Source organism: Melanotaenia boesemani, chromosome 23 (assembly GCF_017639745.1).
Source record: "Melanotaenia boesemani isolate fMelBoe1 chromosome 23, fMelBoe1.pri, whole genome shotgun sequence".
Lineage (NCBI taxonomy): Eukaryota > Metazoa > Chordata > Actinopteri > Atheriniformes > Melanotaeniidae > Melanotaenia > Melanotaenia boesemani.
This window is the reverse complement of record NC_055704.1, coordinates 15,852,073-15,874,953: the sequence shown is the minus strand read 5'-3', so window position 1 is coordinate 15,874,953 and position 22,881 is coordinate 15,852,073. Positions and strand designations below refer to the sequence as shown.

Below are 22,881 nucleotides of genomic sequence, written 5' to 3'. Positions count from 1 at the left end.
CTTGAATATCCAAAAGTTAAAGAGCTCAAATCAGTGTCCATAAAACACATAAATTAAAAATATTTGTTGAATCTGAGTTAATGTTAAATATAATGGAAATTTGTGGTTTATTTGTAATTCATTGCCTCTTATTAGTAATTTATACAAAGCTAGATGCTAGCTTAGCTGTCTGCAAGCTGTAGATTTGTTTAAAAGATAGATGTAGATCAGTCTTCTAATTTCACTTTTCACAAGAAATGAAGTAAGTACTTCTCCCAAACTGTTAAACTTCTCTGTGAAGAGTTTTAACTAAATTATAATATCAAAGTTCCATTAATTCTGAATAAATGCAAATATTGACAAAAATGCAAACTCTAGAGCAGCTCAGTCAACACCACTAATAAAAGACAAAAAATGTTTCCGTACTTATTGTAAATGGATTTAAATAATACAATATACATAACATATATATGGATATTAACTATAAACACAAAGTTAAAATTATTTACTTATTACATTGCTCCAGGAATTTTTCTTGCCTTTGGTGAATCAGCTTCTGCTTCTCTAAGATTCAACACCAAGGTCTTCTTTTTACAGCGATAACCTTGCATTGACATTTATTTAAGCAAGAAGAAATATCAAACGCCTCTTTCCTCCAGCAGCAGCCTTTGTTAAGCATAATGTGATCCTTACCTGACATATTATAATTTGCCTTAAAGACACAATTTAACTATATTCTCAGGAGAAAAATCCCTGCCTCCACTTTTTTGATCCATATCTGCCTACATAAGTGATATAACCCTTAGCTGAATGCACCAAGTTCACAAGAGCAATCTATCACAAATCCCCTGTGATCAAGTTCTCCAGCTACCATTTATGTGTCTATGGTGTGAAATGATTAAATTAAAGTTACCAGGTTTTATAGTGATTAAAAGTTAAGCCTTCCTTAAATTTTTTCTGAAATGTTCTTCAGTTTGAGATGTTCTACATACATGAAAAATACACCACAACAGTTTTATCCTCTAAAAAATTTTTAAAGCACTTTATATTCACTGACCCCATGGTAACAAAGCAGAGGGTAACAAAGCAGAGGGTCAATCACTCCAGTTGATATAAATGGAAACGGGCTGAGTGACATTTAGAAAATCCCTGAATTCTTTTAGATTATAGAAATATTCTACATGAAGACCAGTATGATGCTATCTTGTGATGTTGGAAGGAGACTGGCTTTAAAAATAGGCTGGCCACAGTGTGAATGATTCCTTAAGCCAGTTACAACCATGCTATGCGTGTGTTCGCTTGTTTTACAAAAGCAAATAAAAAAAATGCAAGATTTCGGATTTTTTTATATATATATATATATATATATATATATATATATATATATATATATATATAAAGGTCCTTCAAAGAACGGGAAAAATAATTTATAAAGGTCAAGCATCTCATCACTATTTAGCTGTCAGTAAAAACCCAAGGCCATTGGGATGAACTTCTTTAAAATTGGACTTTATTAGTGAAAAGGGAAATTATAAGTACTTTTGCTTGTTTTCATCTTGATATAAGTTTGTACAATTATTAAAATGCCAAGGGCAAACCTCTCCTTAAAAGTTTTTCAAATAGACCTTTTGCTTGCTTTATTTTTACTTTAAGAAAATATTGTTCAAGCATAGACACAAAAGTCCAAGTCAAGTGTATTTTATAAAACAAAAGTAATTTTTACACATTCCGGACTTGTTCTCTGAATGTTGTCCAAAATGACCATTTGTCATGTGCAGCACTCAACAAGAGAGCAACAGAAGTATCTACTTTTGAAATACTCCTCTCAGGTAGAGACACAGGACAGTAGCAGACTTGTGCAGAGCTTTTCAGAGATACATTTAATTTGAATCAGGTGTGTTGCAGCAGGGAAACACCTAATGCCTGCAGGATAATAGCCTTGAGGACCAGGGTTGGAGATCACTGGTGTATATGTTACAATTACACAGTTATTTCCTGATCTGGTTGAGGCAATAATGTCACATGTTGGTTAGAATTTAAATAATTGTTAGTTCCGTCTCACCTGCTAATTGCTAGGGTGGGCTCTAGCTTCCTCGTAACCCATACGGGAAAAAGCGGTATAAGGATGGATGGAACTATGAAAGTGTTACATCATAGGACACCCTCTTGACATTTTACATGCAGTTGCTGTCTTCCACACTTAAGTTGGCATTTTCTGTCAACCTAATGACAGTTCTTTTTTTCCTTCATGAACAAACAGTTTCTTAGGTACAATAAAAATTCGGTTTTATTTAAAGCATTCAGCACATTCACAAAAAGAAACCCAGCAATTCCCCTCTGAGCAAACTCTTGGCAGTGGCAGAGAGAAAAATAAATCTTTTTCAGTAGAAAGAAACTTCTGTGAGATCTTAACCCAGGGAGGGCAGCCATCTGCCTTGGACCTGTTGTGTTGGCATTAAAAGTACAAGCACTCCAAATGTACATTAATCTGGAAACACTCGGAACTGTACAAATATTTTATTCACACATTCAAAGCATACTTGTTCAATACGAAATAAGCATGTTGTTGCATTTGTATGCATTTTGTTACTCACTTCAGAAATATGCACCACTGTATATTAATGTGAGTGATGTTTGTTGAGTCTTTATCATGGTAATCATTTTATTATTATCTACCCTTGTCTTTTAGTCAACATGGATGGTGTTATTGAAAAGCCTGTTTCTAGCAACTTTACTTGCACACTTTGGCTAAGAGGCAACAACAGCAGACATAAAAACGTATGTGCCTCAAAAGCCTTAGTATGTTTTTGCATACAGCCATGAACCTTCATTTTTTGTGATGTCCTGGACATAAAAATTCTTTCACACATTTTTAACAAGAACCGTCTTGCAAATGTTATGTCACCAACTCGAGATCCAACTGGGTCTGTTCCAAAACCAATCATGTTGGCATGTTGGCAACGGAGTGTTGTTGGAGTGTTGTTTTAATGCAGCAGGACACACCATAACACATTCTGACTTCTAGATTTCACAATATTGCTGAAGAGTAATTGCACATTATCTCAAAACTTCTGTTAGCACCAGCACTATCTTAGCTAGCTCCACTGTTTCATATAAACAAATGGAAGATATTCTGACATTAAACTGAAGAAATTTTTTTCTTAGGTCAAGATTTGCCAAAACATTTAAACAAACACATAAATCTGTAGATATATCATGCACAGGGCCTCTGTCTGCACTTTACCATCACAGAGAACATCACCATCAACTCTACCTTAGTGTGATTAATAATTTAATTAAAATGAAAGATATTTGTCAATCCTCTCATGCTGTGGGCCATTGTTTAAGTCTTGTACTGATTTATTTTACAGATCGTTTTGACTCATTCACAATGTATTGCTTTTAGCTCTTATAGTCTGAAAAAGAAAGTCAGTAGACCCCAAAACACTTAAAATAGACCATGTTGAAGAAAAAAACAAGTATGTGGCTTTTAGTTCTGCTTGCCTGGTTCAGAGGGTTTCAGTGCTGTCATTGTAACATTCTGCGACAAGTACAAGCATGAATTCATTTATGTACTGAGGATTCAAACAGCAAAAATATCCTTTTTGGGGCACAGTTTATAAATGCATTGGGAGCCCATTGTTGTCCTAGTGATAAAGATGATCTAAGTGACAAGCTGACCTTAATAGAAGGATAGTTTTTAGTGGGAAATGCAGATAAAAACTGGAGTCGATCTGCTGAGGATATGCCTTTTGACAGTTCTGTCCTCTAAATAAGCCAACAGGCTACTCAGCTTGAGTAACTTTAGGATTATAAAACGTTTAGCATCTGAGGGCTGAACATCATTGAACATCTGTGAGTTAGTTATATCCATTCCAAAACCGCGGAGTATCTTAGAAGAATAAAAGGGTGGCATAATGTCACCACTTTTACGCTCAGCAAGAAAACAGCCACTGCAGGGATGTCAGGAATAACTGCAAAGTGTTCAGATGCAATAATGAACCTCGAAGGAAAGGAAGCTAAAGCCAGATAAGTCATATTCATAGAAAGTCAAAGAAGGCAAGAGGAGGGTTCGTCATCATACACATGTGTGTGCTCGCCACTGAATGACGGGCCTGATCTCCTCTGTCACGCTTCTCTGAGTGAGCTCAAAACATCACTGGTTCCATTTCACTCTCCTATTCCCTACCCGTCTTTTATCAGTGACAGTAGCTCCATATTACCACTTGAAGATGATCAAAGTTAGGCAGATAGGTCTGAAATTACACCACAAGGGCACAGAAAGAGAGATAGAGCCTTATTACCTCTCAAGTTGAAAGATTTAATATCAAACTCAACATTTCTCACCAGGCGGGGATGCCGCTTATCCTTCATTTGTTGGCTGAAGAAAGCTGATGATAGCCCTGGAGCCCAGAGCTATGCGATTAGTTAACTTTATGACTTCAACATCTCTTTGCTTCTCTCTATTACAATCACTCAGCTACATTGAAGCTTTAAAAGACTCTTAATTCTCCTCATCACCAGACCTGTTGTGATGAATCCCATTTAGGAGAGATAGTTACACACTACTGTCATCGTGGTAGCATTGCCTTCATTAAGAATCTGGATTTGCCTTGAGATCTGCACCATTTTCTGCACCTGTGATGTTTGTTCCTCACAAATCTCACTGTAATCATAAGATTTACAGACAGTGAAAAACATGAAGCCACTGAATTGCCACCTGTCTGTAACAGCAGAGGAAGAAACACATTAAAAACACCAGTTGCAGGAATGTGTTGACTGGCTAAACCAGTGCTGATGCATAAAAATAAACACAGCTTTGACAAAGCAGAAAAGTTCCATGCGGGAAATGTTTTGCGGGGTGTGTTTTACTTCTTCAAATTTCCCACACAAGGCATCCTAATGTGATTCTCATCAACTAAAGTTTGTCTTTCATGTGAATATACAACTAAAACTAATACAGGATGAACAGGAAAAATTATAATTCCTAAATGCACTAACGGTCAAAAGTTTGGACACACTTTTCTATTAGATTCAATAGAAAAATATGTGATTGTGTATAAGCAAGGACTCATTTTTGTTTCTTTTAGCTCACAACACTGTGATATACCCTCATTCTTACATACATTTTGTGTGTATGCATAAAAATGTTACAGCAGATATTTAGACATGTTTTCCAGGAAGAATAAACTACAGAAGTGTATTGCATTCACTTGAACCAGTAAAAATCCATGTCTGTTATTTATTTTGTTTGCAAATGAGAACTGGTTCTCAAACATTTTTTTTTACCTGGTTAAATAAAGGTTAAAAAAAAAAAAAAAAAGTTAATATTTGTCAAATGTAGAGGTGGCCTGTCCTGTTTTTTTTATCGGCTTAATCTATACAGGGGGCCTTTTATGCTTATTTTCAGGTCTCTTTTTATTTTTACACAGTACTTTTCTATTTTTACCGTTTGAAATATGGAAAATCGTTTTATCTTTGGGTTCTTCATCCATCGTCTCACTTTAGATACTGTCTCTTTAAGCCCAGTAGCTCTACACAAATAACACTCAGGCTTTTCAGAAACCTTTGCTTATGAGCATCACCTCATCTTTTGGCTGTCTAGAAGATTTAAGACTTCTAAGATCATTTTTTTAATACATTTGTACACATCACAACCCAAATCTAATCTGGAAAATAAAGCAAACTGTACAAACATCTCCAATAAAGATTACAGTGGTGTATCTCTATATTATATTCAATATTTGATCTGAAAACCAGACTTTCTCTTCTATGTTTTACTTCTTACTTCTTATATTAAAATGTCCCTTTAATCATGTTATTAAAAGGGATTAAATGACTATACCCATGTGTGACTCTTGCCCTACAGGTTCAACTGATTGTATCTGTTTTGCAACTGTGGGAACAAACGATCCAGTTACTTCTGCTCTACACATCATTGTGGGTGAGTGGAACTAAATGTGAGACTAAAAGACACTTTCCAGCTCGTGTCCTTTATGTCAGTGCTCAAATCCCTTATCAGATATTTTTAGTGTTGCGTGGGAAGCACAGACAAGGTATTATGGTAATCATCATGACTAGCTTTAGTTTCATTCTTTAGTTTCTTTGTTTGTGCAACACAGTGACCAAAAGCAACGCAGTAACAGTTTTTTGTTGTTGTTGTTTTGTCTTTGCAGGTGATTCCCAACCAATGGATGTGTGTTCAGTTCATCACAATGACATTTTTCTCAAATACTCTGTTTCATTGCTTGGGTATGGTTTCTATGGTGATGTACTGACAGACAGTGAAAGGAACAGATGGTTTGGTCCTGCCCGGTATGACCTGTCAGGTATGTGAGCCATCCCGTAGAATCTGAGTTACTAATACTGAGCCCACCTAGACGCTTTAACCTTTTCTATCAGCTCTCAGCTCACTGTCCTCAGAGGTTACTGACCCTCACATCACCTTGTTTTAATGTAAGGTAACCTGGAGTTAATCCTCATGCTTACTGGTGCGGCTCTTGGGTCAGACTTTGGAGGATTAAAGATATAAATCCAAAGCAGAGAGCCTCAGGCTTGTCGAATTCACAGCTTTTGTGTACTTCTGTTTTGAGACCAGGATCACCAAATACAACAGCTTCCTTTTCACTGTGCCATAAATACTTTCACTCATAAGGTGTTATGAAGAAAGCCATCCATCTCTTACAATACAACATATGAAAAGATGCTAAACTTAACTGGGATCAACTGAACAGACGAAAGCAATTCTGATCTACAAATATGAAGCTTAACTCATAAAGCTTGTGTAAAAAATCCAAATGTAGAACTTCAAGTACTAAATCAAGCAAAATTACAACTATGAAACCGATGATCAATGATAAATCTAACAAAATGTTCCAATTTTCCAAGTCTATTCCGCTTTTGCAGATAATGACTCATTTACATACCAACAGAATTCCTAGCTAGCATAAAATGTTAAGCTAACATTTTTCTTAAAGATGCACTACAGAACGTTTGCAGATGTTTTCAGTGACGTGCTCCCTAACAATGGTTAATTTGGCAACCATCTTGCATCCTACCTGTACCATGAGATCTCTCCAGCCAGTGAAAGAATTATTATGACTCTTGTCTTATCTCTGTTTATATGCACTTGCTAGCTTGTGTTTAAAATTAAATTCGGTTGCAACGTCACGCGATTAAAAAGTTGTATAGAGTGGTTTCTCAGCTTTGGGACACTGCTGGGCATTGATGGCTCCAGAAATGCACATAATACATGTCACTGTACCTTTAAATGAGATGGGAATGTGGAGTTTTAAGGTCAGAAAGTTACAAAGTGCTTAGAACCACTTAGAGAGTGTTCACAAGAATTTACAGTAGGAGAATGTTTCTTAAGCGTTTAAGGGACTTAAACTTGGAACATTCATTTTCTTTTGGACTTTTTATATGTTTGTAACGTGTATTTGGCTAGCTCTGAATACAATGATAAAATAATGTTTCTAATGACTGCAAATATCTTCACCGGTTTTGGTGTTGGGCCAGCACAGTTATTTAAAACTGTTTCTTAATCATGTTTCAGTCATAAGACGTAGCAGCAATTTTTAAAAATTACATATCTACTGAAACTGGTAAACATGCCACATTTCAGTACACAAATTTTGGATCTTGGTCTTGGATACTGGACTCCTAGCAGTTGGTGTTACAATAATTCAGTCATAACACTTCCATTTAATGTTATCTTTCACATTTTTTATTGATAACATCTTATAACATTGTCATTAGCTTTTTCTAAGGTTGATTGCCATTCAAAGGTTAGGGGAACAATGGTACCGCATGAGAAAACAATAAAGGAACCAAAACATTCAACTGAACAATAATGTTTCCTGGTAAACTATGCAACAACCAAAACAATGTTTCAGGGAATGTCTCCTTCACCAAAACATACATTTCCTGAAACATTCTGGGAAGTGAAATTCATTAGCTAGGAATTACCCCCAAAAGTCCCCTCTCTTAACCCACAAACTATTTCAATACCTAACAGTTAATTATGCAACTATTTCCTATAAAAGTAATAATAATTTGTGTGTTGGTAGACAACAAATAAACAAGCATGGATTCTGTGGATCAACCTGTGTTTTTGTTACAGGGGTAAAGACCTTTCTCAGTCACAACCACTATGAAGGCACCGTCTCTTTCCTCCCCACTGAGGACAACATAGGGCACCCAAGGGACATGCTTCAGTGTCGATCTGGGTAAACAAAGCTTCAGAGATGTTGTTGCAGCTTTCATGCAGTATCTTACAATGTCTTAACTTGTCTGATGACATCCAGTAGTAGCAGAGCACTCACCAGGGCTTAAATGGGATCCTTAATGTTGTCATGAAGCTAATTTATTGATACTGAAAGCCCATTTACTCTTTACCAAAAAAATCTTGACTAAGTGCTTTGGTTTTTGATATTCTAGCCTCAGACATTACTTACATTTGTTATTGGGACTGACAAGCATTATTTTTTAATATGATTATTTATTTGACTATTAAAAATGGTATAGCAATACTCCAAAAGACCTTTAAAGCTGCAGTCTTTTCTGAGAGTTTCCAATAAGAGCTGTTAAAATGTCAGTGGATAAAACTTCATTCAGACCAGTTTGAGGCAGACTGAATGCATTCCAACCTAATGAATCATTTGAGCTTGTTAAAGTCTTAAATGGCAGCAATGCTGATGATTTAATGGTTGTAAAACAAAGTTTTGCTGGCGTTTCAGGTGCCACATCTGCCAGCACAAGCGCTCAAAGAAAAAGCACAGTGAGACGTCAGCAGAAAAAGAAAAGCCTGGTGAAGGTATGAGTTTGGGTTCATTATTTGAAATATGCCTTCTTAATCACAAAGAAAAGCCTATTTCTCATTCCTTTGCCTCATTATCTGCTTGTTTGTCTGTTTGAAACCACTACCTTACTTCTGAGATGTGTGAAAATGGGCATTTTTATAGAGTGTAGCTCAAGAAGAGAAAAAAAAAAAACAGAGGGAGATGAGCCAATCTCACGCTGGCTGCCTTTTCCCTTAAAGTTGTTCACATAAAACTGAAGAGATTTGCATTTTTCTCACTTTTGAGGGAAGATTAAGTACCTGAGGTGGACTGGGTGTAAATAACAGCGTCACCGTCAATTTCTCAAATTTAGCTCTATCCTCCGTTTTTCTCTTGGTGTTATTTCCCCCCTCAGCATGGCAAAATTCTTAATGGGATTCTTGATTAGGTATTGATGAGAAAATATAATTTGATTTTGGCAGCAGTGCACAACTCCCCCATTGTTCTCAATCTGAGCCCTTTTCCCGCATGTCGATTTCCAAAATCTGTCGCATCCACCGCTGCTTTGTTTTTTATCAAGGCTGGAGTTTGCATGTCCACTCAGGCTGGAGTTGGACAACGTCACCTCCTGTTCCTTCATCTCTCCCTTTGACCATGTGCACACACACTTTATTATCTGCAATCCTCTCAAACCACCAACGCAGCAGCTCAAACCCCTGGCGACGTATGAGATACAGACTCCTGTTTGTGTGAGCACTGGAGCATTTTGTGTGTTTATTTGAGCTGTAGATGATCTGTGTGTGCTGTCCTTCGTCTCTAATTAGAGTCCTGGTGTTGAATATAAGATTTTCTGTCTCTGCCTGGCTATCAGGAACTGAGGGTTCCTGTGGAGGGTATAGTTTTTTATATGACTACATAAATATGAAACCTGTTTGTGTGTGTATGCTGTGTGACAGACTCTCACTAATCAGAAAAAAAAAAGAAATGCTGCTCTGCTAGCTCTGACAGGGGGTTTGCCTTACACCAGTGCTGCCATTGGTTTTGTGTTTTGGTCGTTTGTGTCTTCTACTCTACTGAGGGAAATCGCAAACAACTGCTGAATCAATGAGGCACGACGCAACCCCCTCTCTGCAAATGAGCCAGTCTCTTCAGCGAAAGCAAATACTCATTTGCAAACGTTCTCCAAATGCAGAGCCTTCAGTCTACAGTTGGTCGTTGTTTTTTTATTTTTCTAAAGTGTAGTTTTAATCACTGCTTTCCAATTAGAATATTGTTGTTTTTATGCAGCCTCAGCGGGCTTGTTATCATTGGCTCGTGTTATCACCCCTGTAAAGTTTGTTTTGCAAAATGAAGGGGGAGAAAGTAATGAATCGTTTTGCTTTGCAAGATCACATAATTTTCCTTCTGAGGTGCTCATAAAACAGTCAGATGCTAATTTAGGTGGCTGTGATCACTTTTTGCAGCTTACACCACAGACTATCACCCTGGTGACAGGCGGTGGCAGTCCCACGGGCCATAGCACTGTGTCTTTGATTCATCATTCTACAAGTAAACACATGCTAATCTCCCAGGAACAGAGTGATGATTTGTGAAGCAAAACCATCACGTCTGTCATTTGAGACTCAGCAGCCACATGTGAATTTAAATTATAACAATCTAACCTAATCAGTCTCATGTATTTTAGGACATGTGCTTTAGACAATGTGAAGCTTCTTTGGCCAGATTTGTATCTTGAAGCCAAAGATCGCTCATCACTGTCAGCATCAAAGTTTTTTTTGTTCAGTCATGAGGGTAAAGCTGCTCTGAGAACTGCTGAAAAGACATCTGGATCTTAATGGACCTTCATCAGCATCACTACTGTTGTGTGACAAGCTTGGAACTTAACCCCAGGACTCATAAAGCCCTCACAAAGCCACAGACTGGTAAACTGGCCATTTGTGTTTTTGTTTTTTGTTTGTTTTTGTTTTGTTTTTTTTTTTTATGTTTTATGTATTCCGCATACAACTTGCACTGGTAAGCAGTCTCAGAAAATACAGATAATGCATAGCAGCTGCAGCATTACAAATAAACTAGTGTTAGTTCTGTTGTAAATGTCAAATGAAGGTTAGAAGGGAAGTAAAATTAAAAACCAATAGTCAATGACTGAACCTTTTTCTTTTTCTTGCCCAGCAGCACACTGTGACATTTGCTAATAGCTCTCCATTTCCCTGCACATCAACGTCAATTCTTTTTGTGGTGAACGAATAATGAATAAGAGTGAGTGCACTCACTTGCTGCTGACGTGAAGCTGTTTTACTAGAAATAGTGTGAACCACCAGGAAATTGAGACACTTATTTTATTCAATTAAATATATTAAGATATTTTAAAAGAGTAGTTAAGTTTTTTTTACTACCAATTACAGATTTTTTCTATTTAATTTCAATTTTATTTATCCCTGAACATAGATTAATAATTACGTCCCATACCAGCACTTGTATTGAAAGGGAGATATTTCACTTGGATGGATAAACTTTAAAACTGTAGAGTCATAATGACTCGTTCAAATAAGTTAGATTAACAGTTTTTAGCCTAAATTACTGCACAAGTTCATGGGTTTGAAAAGCCAACTGCATGCACATCGGTCTCCTTACAACAAATGGGTAGATATGTAGTTGCACGTTTCATTTGTGGGATAGATATTCTTGTTCTTAATATTAAAGTAATGTGGGTAACTGTACAGATTCAAGTTCACATGTGCTTCATTTTGGCAAAAACTAGCTTTTATTCAATTTTTCAAAGTCCCAAATTGTGTGTGTTTAATGTCAGCTTATGAATATTTACATTCTCCAAAAAATGTTTTAGAGGGGATTACCCTCAGCTGTGAAAGACATCTGGCTTGTGAACTGATTAATTTACATAATATTGTGTAATCTGAATTGTCATCTAAAATAACTTGCATGTGTGACCATGCTCATGTGTTTCAGATAGCAGCAGTGGCTGGAATGTAATCCATGGGAAGTTTATTGCCATTAACGCGGCCAGTATGAGCTGTGCGTGTCCCCGAAGTCCAAAAGGCCTGTCTCCCTCCGCCCACCTTGCTGATGGCACCACAGACCTGATCCTAGTCCGGAAGTGTTCCCGTCTGGACTTCTTCAGACACCTCCTTCGACACACCAACAAAGAGGACCAGGTAGGGGTATACATAATTAGCAGTTTTGAGCATTTGAAGGAGTTATGTGACAGTAAAACACCACAAGTGACATTTTTTCCTCCCCGTTCAAGAATGTAAGTAAAATCGGAGATGAGTCATGTTATGCTAAATAGTCAAAGTGAAAAGTAGTTGGATTTAGCAGGGATAAAACAAGCCTCTCTTTTAAAGACTGAGAAAGCTTCCAAAACACAACAAAACTCTTTAGGACTTCCAAAAAATCCCTCACACTCAGTTTGCTGCACAATGTCCCATTCAACATCAGGAGTTTCTCAGTCAGCACATAGATGAACCTAGAAGCCTGTGAATGAGGGAGCAGAAGGCAGAGTTTTCCCTCTTGCTGTGCTAGCACCTGCCTTTGCTGACTCTGCTCAATTTCCTAACCATGGTTCACTTTAGTTCAAATGCCTCAGCCCTTGTGCCTTCCCACGTATCATAAATAACCTCCACCCTGATCCAAAGGGGCCTCTGTAATCGCTGCACCAGGGATATGCTGTATGGGAAAACAGGCTGATACCAGACTAATGCCCTCACAGGACAGCACGAGTATCGCCAGAGAAAGTCTGGTGATGAGTAATTATTACCTCAGGAAGGACCCCAGGAAGTTTCATCTGCAGTAGCTGCCTTATTAACATGTACATCTTGAGTCTGAGAATCTTTTTCACCTGTCCAACTCAAAATTTAGATAATATCTTTAAAGATTTTTGGATATGATGATATAAATGCAAAGACAAATGGAAAAAAATCCATTGAAAGGTACAACTGTAGAGCACAAAGACTCTTCATAGTGAAACTTTGGCATGAAACATGAGGTAAGTAACTAAATATCTACAGTCCCAAGTAAATAGTTTAGAGATGACTAAATGAAATGTACACAATTAAAACACATTAAAAAAAAATATATAACTTCAAATTTAGTAGCGACTAGCAAACATTAGCTAATTGTTAACACATGCTAACTTGCTAAAAATACCTATTACTTGATAATATTAATCTGAAAATGTTAGAGTGAGCCAAATGTAAAATTTATTGCAGTTTTCTTTTAGAAATGCAGATATGATTCAAGGAATTGTTTCTCCCTTATTTGATGTTTTCATGCCTATTTTTTTATGTAGAGCCATTAGCAGACTGGAACAATTGTCAGTGAAACTAACTACTTAAGAAATATTTCCTGAGTAGATGCTAAACAAAGCTTGGCGATAAGGGATGAGGATGTTCTTTGTTTTGTTTGTTGATGGACTTCCAAGTTAGTTTTGAGCCCAAACTTTGTGTTAAAAGTTCTTCCACATTTAAATTGCTTTAGCAATGTTAGTTGTGTTGCCTTCAAGAAATTTTGAACCGCCTGTTGTCCACCTGTTTTATCCTTGCTTTAGGCTAATAATGGAAGATTTTTAGCAGACATTTCTCATCCAAACAAGCAAGCGAATATTTTAGACATTTCAAAAACAGCATTGACTGAACTTTACACAGTCTGTCAGATGTAGCGTGACATACAAGTTCATGGAGATCCCCTTTGCTTTGTAAACATTATACATGGTAGGCATTAGCATATAGATTGGACATGTTTCATGGTCCCATGCTAACATACATACACCCTCACAGCTAGCATAACTGCATAGCAGTTCTTAGTTGTCATTTAGTCTCACATAACCAGATTCCAGACCTTGGTTGATTAAGAAAAATGATATCACCTTAGCTCATATTATATAGATTGAAGAATGTGTAATTTGTGCAGTGGTATGGTTCATTCATAGCTTCAAGGTGTCAGTGCTGCTTCGTTTACATCACAAAGAAGTAGGCAAGCATTCTTAAGAGTTGGGTGAGTGGGGCTTTGTATCATAGGTGGGTTAAATCAGCATCTCAGTAAAACCAAGCAGCCGCTAAGTGTATTCATGGTCTTGTCAGAAAGCTTCTTTGACAGACCGTCCAGCATGGATGCAAAGAGGCTACAGTCATGAAGTGGGCCTGATGTGATATAAACGGTTGTCACTCTGCTTTTAGAATGAGGGAGAAGGAAGGAAAGAAAGATAAAAAGAGAAGAAGAGAACAGAGAGAAAGTGGCACCCCGTGAAGTTTAAGAAAATAGTGCATTGGCAGAGCTGAACCTTCCTGCAACACAGAGAGATGAAAGGCAATTTTGACAATAGTTTCTTTTCATCTTCCTTTCTTCTTCTTTTTTTTCTACATTAATGTAGTTTTTATGCACCCTCGTGTCATCTGACCCACCTTTCCTCACTTGTTCTATTCTGCATCTGCTCCCATTTTCAGTTTACTCTTTCTAAACAAGGGTGAGAAACTTTCCGAGTAGTTATTTTTGAAATGTGACGAAATTAACTCATAATTATGTACAACAAGCTTTTAAACTAGAGGAAAAAGATGGAAATTTCAATTTTTTAAAATTTCTGATTAGGCAAAATTTAAATGAAAACATCTGTTATCCATGTCATTTGCTAGACTCATTTTGAAACAAAATAAAGCAGAGATGGACCCCAAAATATGTTGTATAAGGACCAAACCAAATACTATATATAAAAGATGGCAGAGGTGAAACTAAATGCCCCAAAGTGCAATACTACTACTGATCACTAAGTGCTGCCTGCAGAACATTTTCCCCATTAGAATACTAACAACTTTCCTCATGTAATACTGGTCAGTGAAGTAAATACATGTTTCCCACTTATCATTTTGATAACATCTTTGTGTTGCAGAAACACCAGATATGAAATGTATTGCCCAACCACAGCTTTACTTAGTTGTAACACAGAGAAGTAGGCTTGATCTCAGATTGGGAGATTCCAGCATTAGAGTAAACTAGAGAAACTACATAACAAATTTTGAGTAAAGAGACTAAAAGCCATCATAAATAAAACTTATTCGAAGGCTTCACTTGACATGTTAAAACAAGCCTAAGCGCAGATTAATGAATTATTAAATCATATGTTTTATTATCTAATCACTGCATCAGGAAGAGGAGGGTTTCAGGGAGAAGATGTAGGCAAGGACAGTGAAGAGTTTGATACATTTTTTACATTTAAAAACCAGCCCATGCAGATCTTATTAGACATTAGTGTGTAAATTTTGAATATTTAACAAAATGTTAAGATAGATTTTCATGAAAGTCAAGTTTCAATTTAATTTGAGTTTCAACAAATTCCGTTGAAAATTTAGTTTATTTTGATTAATACAACCTGTACATCAGTTCTTTTATTCATTTTACTTTTAGTTAACAAAAAAAAATCAAACAATCATTGGATGATGCTTGTGGCAAGAGTTAGATTTGTTGATCACAAAACGAAGAGTCACTCTGTGTGCCGCCACTTTGCATGCCGTATCTAATCTGTTCATCCATCTCTGACTCCCTTATCCAGTTTGACCACACGTTCGTAGAGGTCCACCGGGTGAGGAAGTTTTCTTTCCAGCCAATGCAACGCGAGCATTTTTCACAAGAAGACCTCAGTGAATTTCCAGTAAAGACAGGCTTCAGTCCCATATGCTCTGCACAAACAAGCTGCAGCTACCGCACCGCCCACAGCAGCTGGAACTGCGACGGGGAAATCCTGCGTCAAGCTGCCATTCAAGTCAGGTAAGACTGAATGTACAAAAAATCCAATCATACAGTCCTAAAAGATGATTTATGTAACAGATTCCATCCTTTTACAGCTTTTGTTGGGCACATGTTGACAAATCCACTTAACTAAAAACTAAAAATCAGAGTTGTAAAAAAACTGGAAAGACAAACATGTTATTTAACAGTAATAAATATATTGGTTATAGTCTGTATGACTTCCTAATACTTTCATAGTGAAACAACCATTATGGCTGCTTAGGTCACATTTATATATTTTTTTCTGTTTTATTAACCCTTAAGAGTTGTTTTTTTTTGTAGGAAAAAAAGACAGGCCAAATTACTCAGTACAGATGAGGCCCGGCAACTGGCTTAGAATTGATGCACATAATATTGCAGAAGCAATATAATGGAAGAAGTATTGAAAATACTCTCAGAGCTCATACCTCTTGCATCATCTTAGTCGGATATTCACAGTGAAAACTTTCCTTTGGGGTATTAAGCTGTAATCTTGGCTTAAATTGCCCCAAATGTTTCATGTCTCAAAGCCTAAGTAGAAAGAGATTATGTTCTGTATGGCTGACGGATCTGTATTCACAGCCCTCTGCAGTAAAACCCAAAGTTACATGTTTTAGTCACCACTTTTATGCAGACTGAAAATTTCGAATAAATACTCCACTGATTGGCATGAAATTTGATGCAAATATTTGTTATCACGATGATAGCAATGATGTGATAATGGTATTTGTTCTTTTAAATCATCCACATTAGATGATAATTGCAATGAAATTCTTTTCAAACAGTAATGTTCCTTTTAATCCAAATGAATTAGTTGAGAATGTTTGTTTTTGTGAGCTGCAGAGAACTTTTTTGTTCATTGTTCAGTAGGAGACATTAAAATAGAATAAATGTATATAAGTGTGGGAATGAATTATGGCCTATGCAGCCGCTCATACAAATTAGTTGAAGTTATTGTAAATTAATTAGCATTCTGTTTGCCACAAGTACACAAACAGTGTTAACACAGCACCAGATCCCAACCTAGTCAAACTCAGAGTAAATGATTTACATTGTAGGAAGAGAAAAACAGAGATGAAAGATGTAGGGCAGGACACTGATGATGTTAGAGTTCTTATTTATTAATTTACTAATCTAATTAAATGTTCTAATGGGGAGGAGAAGAAACATCCAGAATGAACAATATTTGCTTTTTTGGAGATTTATGCAAAAACAGGATATTTATTTTGGTAATTCTTAATTTACATATCAAAAGATAAAGATTTTGAAAACTTGCAATACACATGATTTATGTCTCAATGTTACTTTCCATCTGCCAAAATGTCATGGTGATATCTGATAGTTAAACTTGTTACGATTAAACAATTCTAATAAAATTTATGACATTTTACAAGTCAGTCTTTTTTTATACTCTAAAAGACTGTTTTTAAAATCATTCTTATCAGATATCTATCCAGAACTAACTTCAGAAAGTACAAATGGCCAGAAACTGTCTTCAGTAAAACGACAGTAAGTCAGAGGTGATCAAGTTTGACCTCCCTAATTCCTCACTAGATTTAGAAAGCCTTTTAGGGCAAATGTCATTCGTTTCTCAGACATATGCCAGAAATTTAGTTTAATTTTTTTATTAAGAACTCAAAGTTGTTTTTCCACATGAGAAACATTACAAAACTAAAGTCATTTTCCAACTATGACTCAAAGACAGAACAAAAACTCAGCATTTTAGTAGGTACTCTGTTTTGTCCTCCCCTTTACTTTAGTGTGATTTTTATTCTTACTGTATTGTGTGTCATGTTGTGTAAAGTACTTTGGTCAAATGTAGTTGTTTTAGGTGTACTTTATGAATAAAATTTGATTTCATTTTCACTGCTGAGACATTTAAATGACTGTCCTTCAGGTTTTGCCTTCAGCACAGTACAGTTGTCTTTCTAGATGTTAGAAGCAAAGCTAATATCTCATTATATACTTGTGTACTATATTTTATATTCTTACAGTGGAGAATATTGTTTATTTCTAACATCTGAAATGTATTAATAATTAAACTCTTTAAATCTGGTTTGTAAAGATCAACATAAAGGAAAAGTAAATTATCTTGCTGAGTAGTATTACCTGTTACAAGGAATCCCTCTGTGTGGCCAGCAGAATGAGAGCTGTCATTAGTCTAGCTAGCTTCCAACGGTCTCTGATCAGGAGACTCTTGCTGTTTCCTGCTGCACAATCTTGGCAACTCGATAAAATTACCCCCTCTCATTATTCTGCTCCTGTCCACACTTGAGCTTTTCACTACTATCAGATCTCTGCACAGACAATGTGGCACAGCTTGATGCATCATTTATTTCATGCTCCATTGTACTTTTCCAATGATGCATGGCACTGTAATGTTGCTAATTTAACGGCCCTCCTCGTGTTAAAAGGCTACTCCCCTTTAATTAAAGCAGAAGTCCGTCCATTTATTGCTTCTGCCTTGCCACTAATCGTTGTCGGAGGGAGCCAAGCAGAGTGCCATTCGAATAATTAATTGTAATAGCTCAGGCGAAACAGAACGTAAGAAGGAAAGAGTGATGAGTGAGAGCTATGCCATTTTTTTTAACAAAGCGTGAGAAAGCACAACAATGATAACCTAAAACTAAAGTTAGACAAGTCTATCTCTCTAAAATCCACATTTGTTCCCTTCATTATAAAATGTCTTTGGTTTATGTATAAATTAGGTGGACGTAACAGGTGTTCCAGTAAAAATGCAGATTAAAAAAAAAGGCACAGAAAGAAAATGAAGCTATCTAATGTACCACAGTAACAATGTCACCTGATTGTTGCTCCTTTTTTTTGTCATTTAATTGATCCAGCTGCATTATAACATCTTCTACAGTAACTTTTTACAGTCTGAATAATGCAGAAATAAATCTAATTTCTAACAAATGTGTTGTTAAGTACTCAGCCAAACATAAATTAAAAATAAATAAATAAAATTGGGTCTTAAAATCTCAGGAAAATCAGCAGTGCTCTTTGCTTTAACACTGTAGGCTTTTTCATACAACACCTGACTGACAGATCTCAGATCAGTTCAAATGAAACAAATGGGGCAAACAGAGCGGATTTCATTTTGCTTTAGACACCACAAAGACTGTCACTTTAATGCCTGAGTGTTAAATCTGCTCACTGGGGTGCTGTTTCACTGCTTTTACATCTGCCACGTGGTTGTAAAGTCTCACTGAAATTAGCATAGTCATTAAGTTGATGGTTTGTTATTCAGACTAAATGATCCATGTGTGTGTGTGTGTGTTTGTTTGTGTGGGTGTCTACTCTTTGTCTCCACAGTGTCCAGTGCCAGCTGATCAGGCTGTTTGCTCGGGGCATTGAGGAGCATCAGCAGTGTGTTTAAAGACTCTTGCGCCCTATCGACCTTGGACCTTAGCACAGACTCGTTAGTGAAAACTGGAAAAGAAAACAGAGATGCAATTTGTTAAGTTCTCCTGGAGAAAAAAAAAAGTTAAACTATTATTTTCTGGCATCTGGTCATCTCCATAGTGTGTTTGCCTTAAGATTTGCAGCAGGTCCCGTTTGTGCACAACAAGTGATAAATATGTCACAAAAACTGAGACATGAAGTACAAACTGACAGCCATTCGGGAGAAGAGATATTTAAATTTGAAAAAATGGTGCATTGGATTTTATTAAGTTATTGAGGACTTTAAATGAAAGCTGTCCCTTCTGCACTATAAGTGTCAAAACTGCTTCACAAGATGTACATTATTAATGCTAAGGCAGCCATGATAAAATTTAAGTTTCAGGTATTTTTCTGAAAATAAAAGATGCTCAATGTCAAACGACCTTAAACAAACCGAAAGTCCTCACAGCCAGATGAAAGAGAGCTGGACTCATCCTCCAATAACTGTGTTAGAATTTTTTTTTTCTTAGCTTTAAAGTAAAGAGGAAACAGCTTTGTGAGAGTAAAAGAAATATACCTGTGAAGTACACTGATATGCTGCATACACATCCAAGTAATCTGATCCTTTTGTAGGGGAAAAAAACATTTCACATATGACCCATGTGATAAGAGATATGAGCCAGGGGCACTAATGAAAAGAGCTGAATACCCTACTAATATACTAACAGGACCCTGGTGGCTGCTGGGTGATAAAGCAAAGTGGTTGCTAAATGCTTTGGTGTGTCTGAGCACTGCTGTGCTGCACCTGTGGCTCTGAGCTCTGCTTCTCTCTGCCAAAGAAAACTACACACAGTTTAATCATCACTTGGGATCACCAGATTTATGCATTGTTAATGTTATTAGAGGTAATCTATTATTCTGCTCTAAAATTAGCCTTGTTTAGCTCCTTTAAGTCGTAGGTGAAGATGGTCTTGATGTCACAGGAACAAAGCCATGAGAGAAGTGATGCATGCAAAGTTGAAGTGCTCTTCTTTGTTGAGACTGAAGAGTAAATGTTTAAAGATTTCAGTGTTACATGGTTTGTTTGTTCTTTTTTTTCCTTCTTCTTTTTCTTCTGGTACACCTTATTCTTGTGTCTTTTGTTGAGTTAGTCTGTATTGGCGTCGCTGAATAAAAAAAGTCTAAATAAAAAAAGTAACACAACACAAATTAGCTGATAGACTTTTTTTTCAGTGTCAAGGTGTTGAAAAATGAAATAGCTCTTTAATTATATATTTTTTGAAAATGCCAGTGTAATGAGTTATCTCTTGAACCAATTAGCCTAACAAATGCCATTTTGCTGAAACTTGTTTAAAGTCTAGAAATGTATAAAACAAGTGTCCTATAGATGAGCAAAGTATGTCACACTCTAATCCACTGCTTTATTTCCAATAATTGTTCCTGATATTCAGTATCTCTCTTCATTACGCAACTTTATGTAAACACACCCCATATTTTTTAAACTATAAGAAGTCAGCCATCCTCTTCATCAATTTCAGATCATCTTAAGGCGACCTTTAGCTCAAAGTGCAATTTTCTTTCACAACATGATGGATACAAGTTCAGGTAAAGAGAAGTCACCTAAAGAAAATATAATCTTGATATTAAAGCTGTCTTCTGAGCTTGCAAACTAAACAGCCAAACTTTCATCACTGGCCCTCTTGTGAAACAGACTATTGGTTAGCTCGAACTTTCCTCGTACTTAGCACAAAAAGTAAGGAAGTTTATGTTTGGTCAATTATCTTTTCCCCTTTAGTAATACCAATTGGCGTTGTCTTACACACCACTGGAAAGCCTGGTTAGTCACCTTTACAACAAGCTATTACACAAAAGGATGGAGCATTTGTTGAACGATCAACACAGCTAAATGTGTGTGTACAAGAAAGAAGAATAAGCACCAACACGACTAGAAATTTTGTTAAATGTTTGGGGGAACCTTACAACTTAAACCCCATTGTGATGATTACTAACCAGGCTTTCCAGTGATGTATAATATAATGCTTAGTGGTATTATTAAGTGGGAGAAATTATCAACTGAATAAAAATGTCACCTGTTTTTTTGTGCTAAGTTTAGATAACCTGGAACACTGCTGACTCTTTTCATGGAGGCTAGTTAGCTTAGCTTGCTAACACAGATTTCAGCTAGGAAGTTTTAGTTTATGCCACTGCAGCATCTACTGTGCATTTATTTTCAAGTAGTCAGTCCTTTGCTCCACATCATTACAGGTAGGAAATGTTAGCTAGCTGCTTTGCTCTCATGTGTCTAGTTAAATGACACTTATTGTTAGCTATTTTAGCAGATAATAAAACTGAAGCGATGCTGTGGTTTGTCTCTAGCTAAACCCAAGCTTTACATTACAAAGTCAAGTAATGTGAAGTGCTCTTTTGGGGGCACTTTAAGGATGAAATCTGAAGCCAAAAATTATGTCAATTTAATTTCCATTGTAAGCATTATTCAACGTTGCTGTGCCTTTTGTATTTGTGTAAACAAGGTACATATGTATAGTAAGCTGTGATGCATAGAAAACATGATTTATTTAAATGAAATCCTAAATAAAGTCTTTATCTGCTGTTTGCTTTATCTTTATCGAGTACTAGACACTAGTGATGCTTCATTCTCAGCGTTTCCCTTTCTCTGAGATACACAGACTCCAACGCATACACTCAAAGGTCAGCGCTTCCCTGCTCCGGCTTTTTCAATCTCACTCCTTCACTCTTTCTGTCTCTGTATGAGTGGAATTTAATAGGGTGCTCTGATGTGAGCGAGATGTTTCATTACTTACTATCAGACATCAAAGGTCTCTGCTCAGATACAGTGGTATTTCAAGCTATGCTCATTCCTCATAGTCTCTGGTTCTTCTTTTTGGTGCTGCAAGGTGATATGGATGGTATAGATACAATATGGGAATCTAAATTTCATAGTTAATCAGTTTCTTACTACAGTGGCACCATATATTATAATTCATAATAATCTAAATTAAATAAATCTACTTATTTTTTATTTATTTATTTGTTTTTTTGGTCATGTATGTTAGATACTGCAAAGGTCAAAACTGAAGGGCAGTAACCTCTGGCTCCAAAACGTAATTTGCTTGAGTTGGTCCCTTATCAAGAATATTCCACTTATTTAATGAAATGCATTTCTATGTCATGGTGTCACTGGCTAGATTTACTCTTTCTGATCAGGGTGCTGGAGTTCTTTCCGAAAATCAAAAAGATACTCGTAGATACTTTTGTCCAATCAGCTTTCAAAAATCACTTTCCAACTCCAATGAAAATATGGCAATTCTGGCTCAACAAAACCAATAAATAACTGAAATGTTAAAAATAAATATTTTTTTAAAAGATGGATGAGGCTATGGTAGCTCTTTGTCTTTTCTTTTAAATACAAGCAACTGCAGATAGTACACTGCGACACACTTCAAATTGATCTTAAGGTATGTCAGAGGAATTCACAAACTCTAGCATTAAGGTCTTAGCTGTATAATTGGATCCTAATTCCTGAGTCATTGTATGAAGGATTCAAAACTTAACTGCTTTGTCAACAGAAAAAGAAAACTAGATTTCAGAGTAGTCTCCTTTTGTGGTCCCTTTAACCATAAAGATTTAAAAGTTACCTTGTCCTACCACTTCTGTTAAAGTATGCCCCCTGCTCTTATAAATATAAATCAATTGATCTGTAAAGTGGCCGCAAGATTGACAGACCACAGAGTGGTTCTACTTTACATTACTTCAATATGAGCACTAGTGCAGAGCAAAGACAGGGAGATTTTCCAGCTGTCTTTTCCACAGCGACACCCAAATTGTTTTTCCTCCTGTCTCCCCCTCCCCTCATTTTCCTCCTTTGCCACTTCCTTATTGATTTATTCTCCATCTGCTTGCCGGCAGCCCACTGTGAGCCTCTATCTCATTCCCACATCCCACCTGA

At 36.5% G+C, this 22,881-nt stretch overlaps 1 protein-coding gene across 1 annotated transcript in view; it reads left to right on the top strand.

Annotated features, from left to right (window-relative positions):
* Window positions 1-22,302, top strand: part of cerk (ceramide kinase) — a 41,212-nt gene extending 18,910 nt beyond the window's left edge. The window contains exons 7-13 of the mRNA XM_041978072.1: window positions 5,849-5,923; window positions 6,156-6,308; window positions 8,102-8,207; window positions 8,718-8,794; window positions 11,724-11,929; window positions 15,316-15,530; window positions 18,846-22,302. Coding sequence (XP_041834006.1) covers window positions 5,849-5,923; window positions 6,156-6,308; window positions 8,102-8,207; window positions 8,718-8,794; window positions 11,724-11,929; window positions 15,316-15,530; window positions 18,846-18,909 — 896 coding nt within the window. The 3' untranslated portion in view covers window positions 18,910-22,302. The remainder of the gene's footprint in view (window positions 1-5,848; window positions 5,924-6,155; window positions 6,309-8,101; window positions 8,208-8,717; window positions 8,795-11,723; window positions 11,930-15,315; window positions 15,531-18,845) is intronic.
* Window positions 22,303-22,881: the final 579 nt, after the last annotated feature.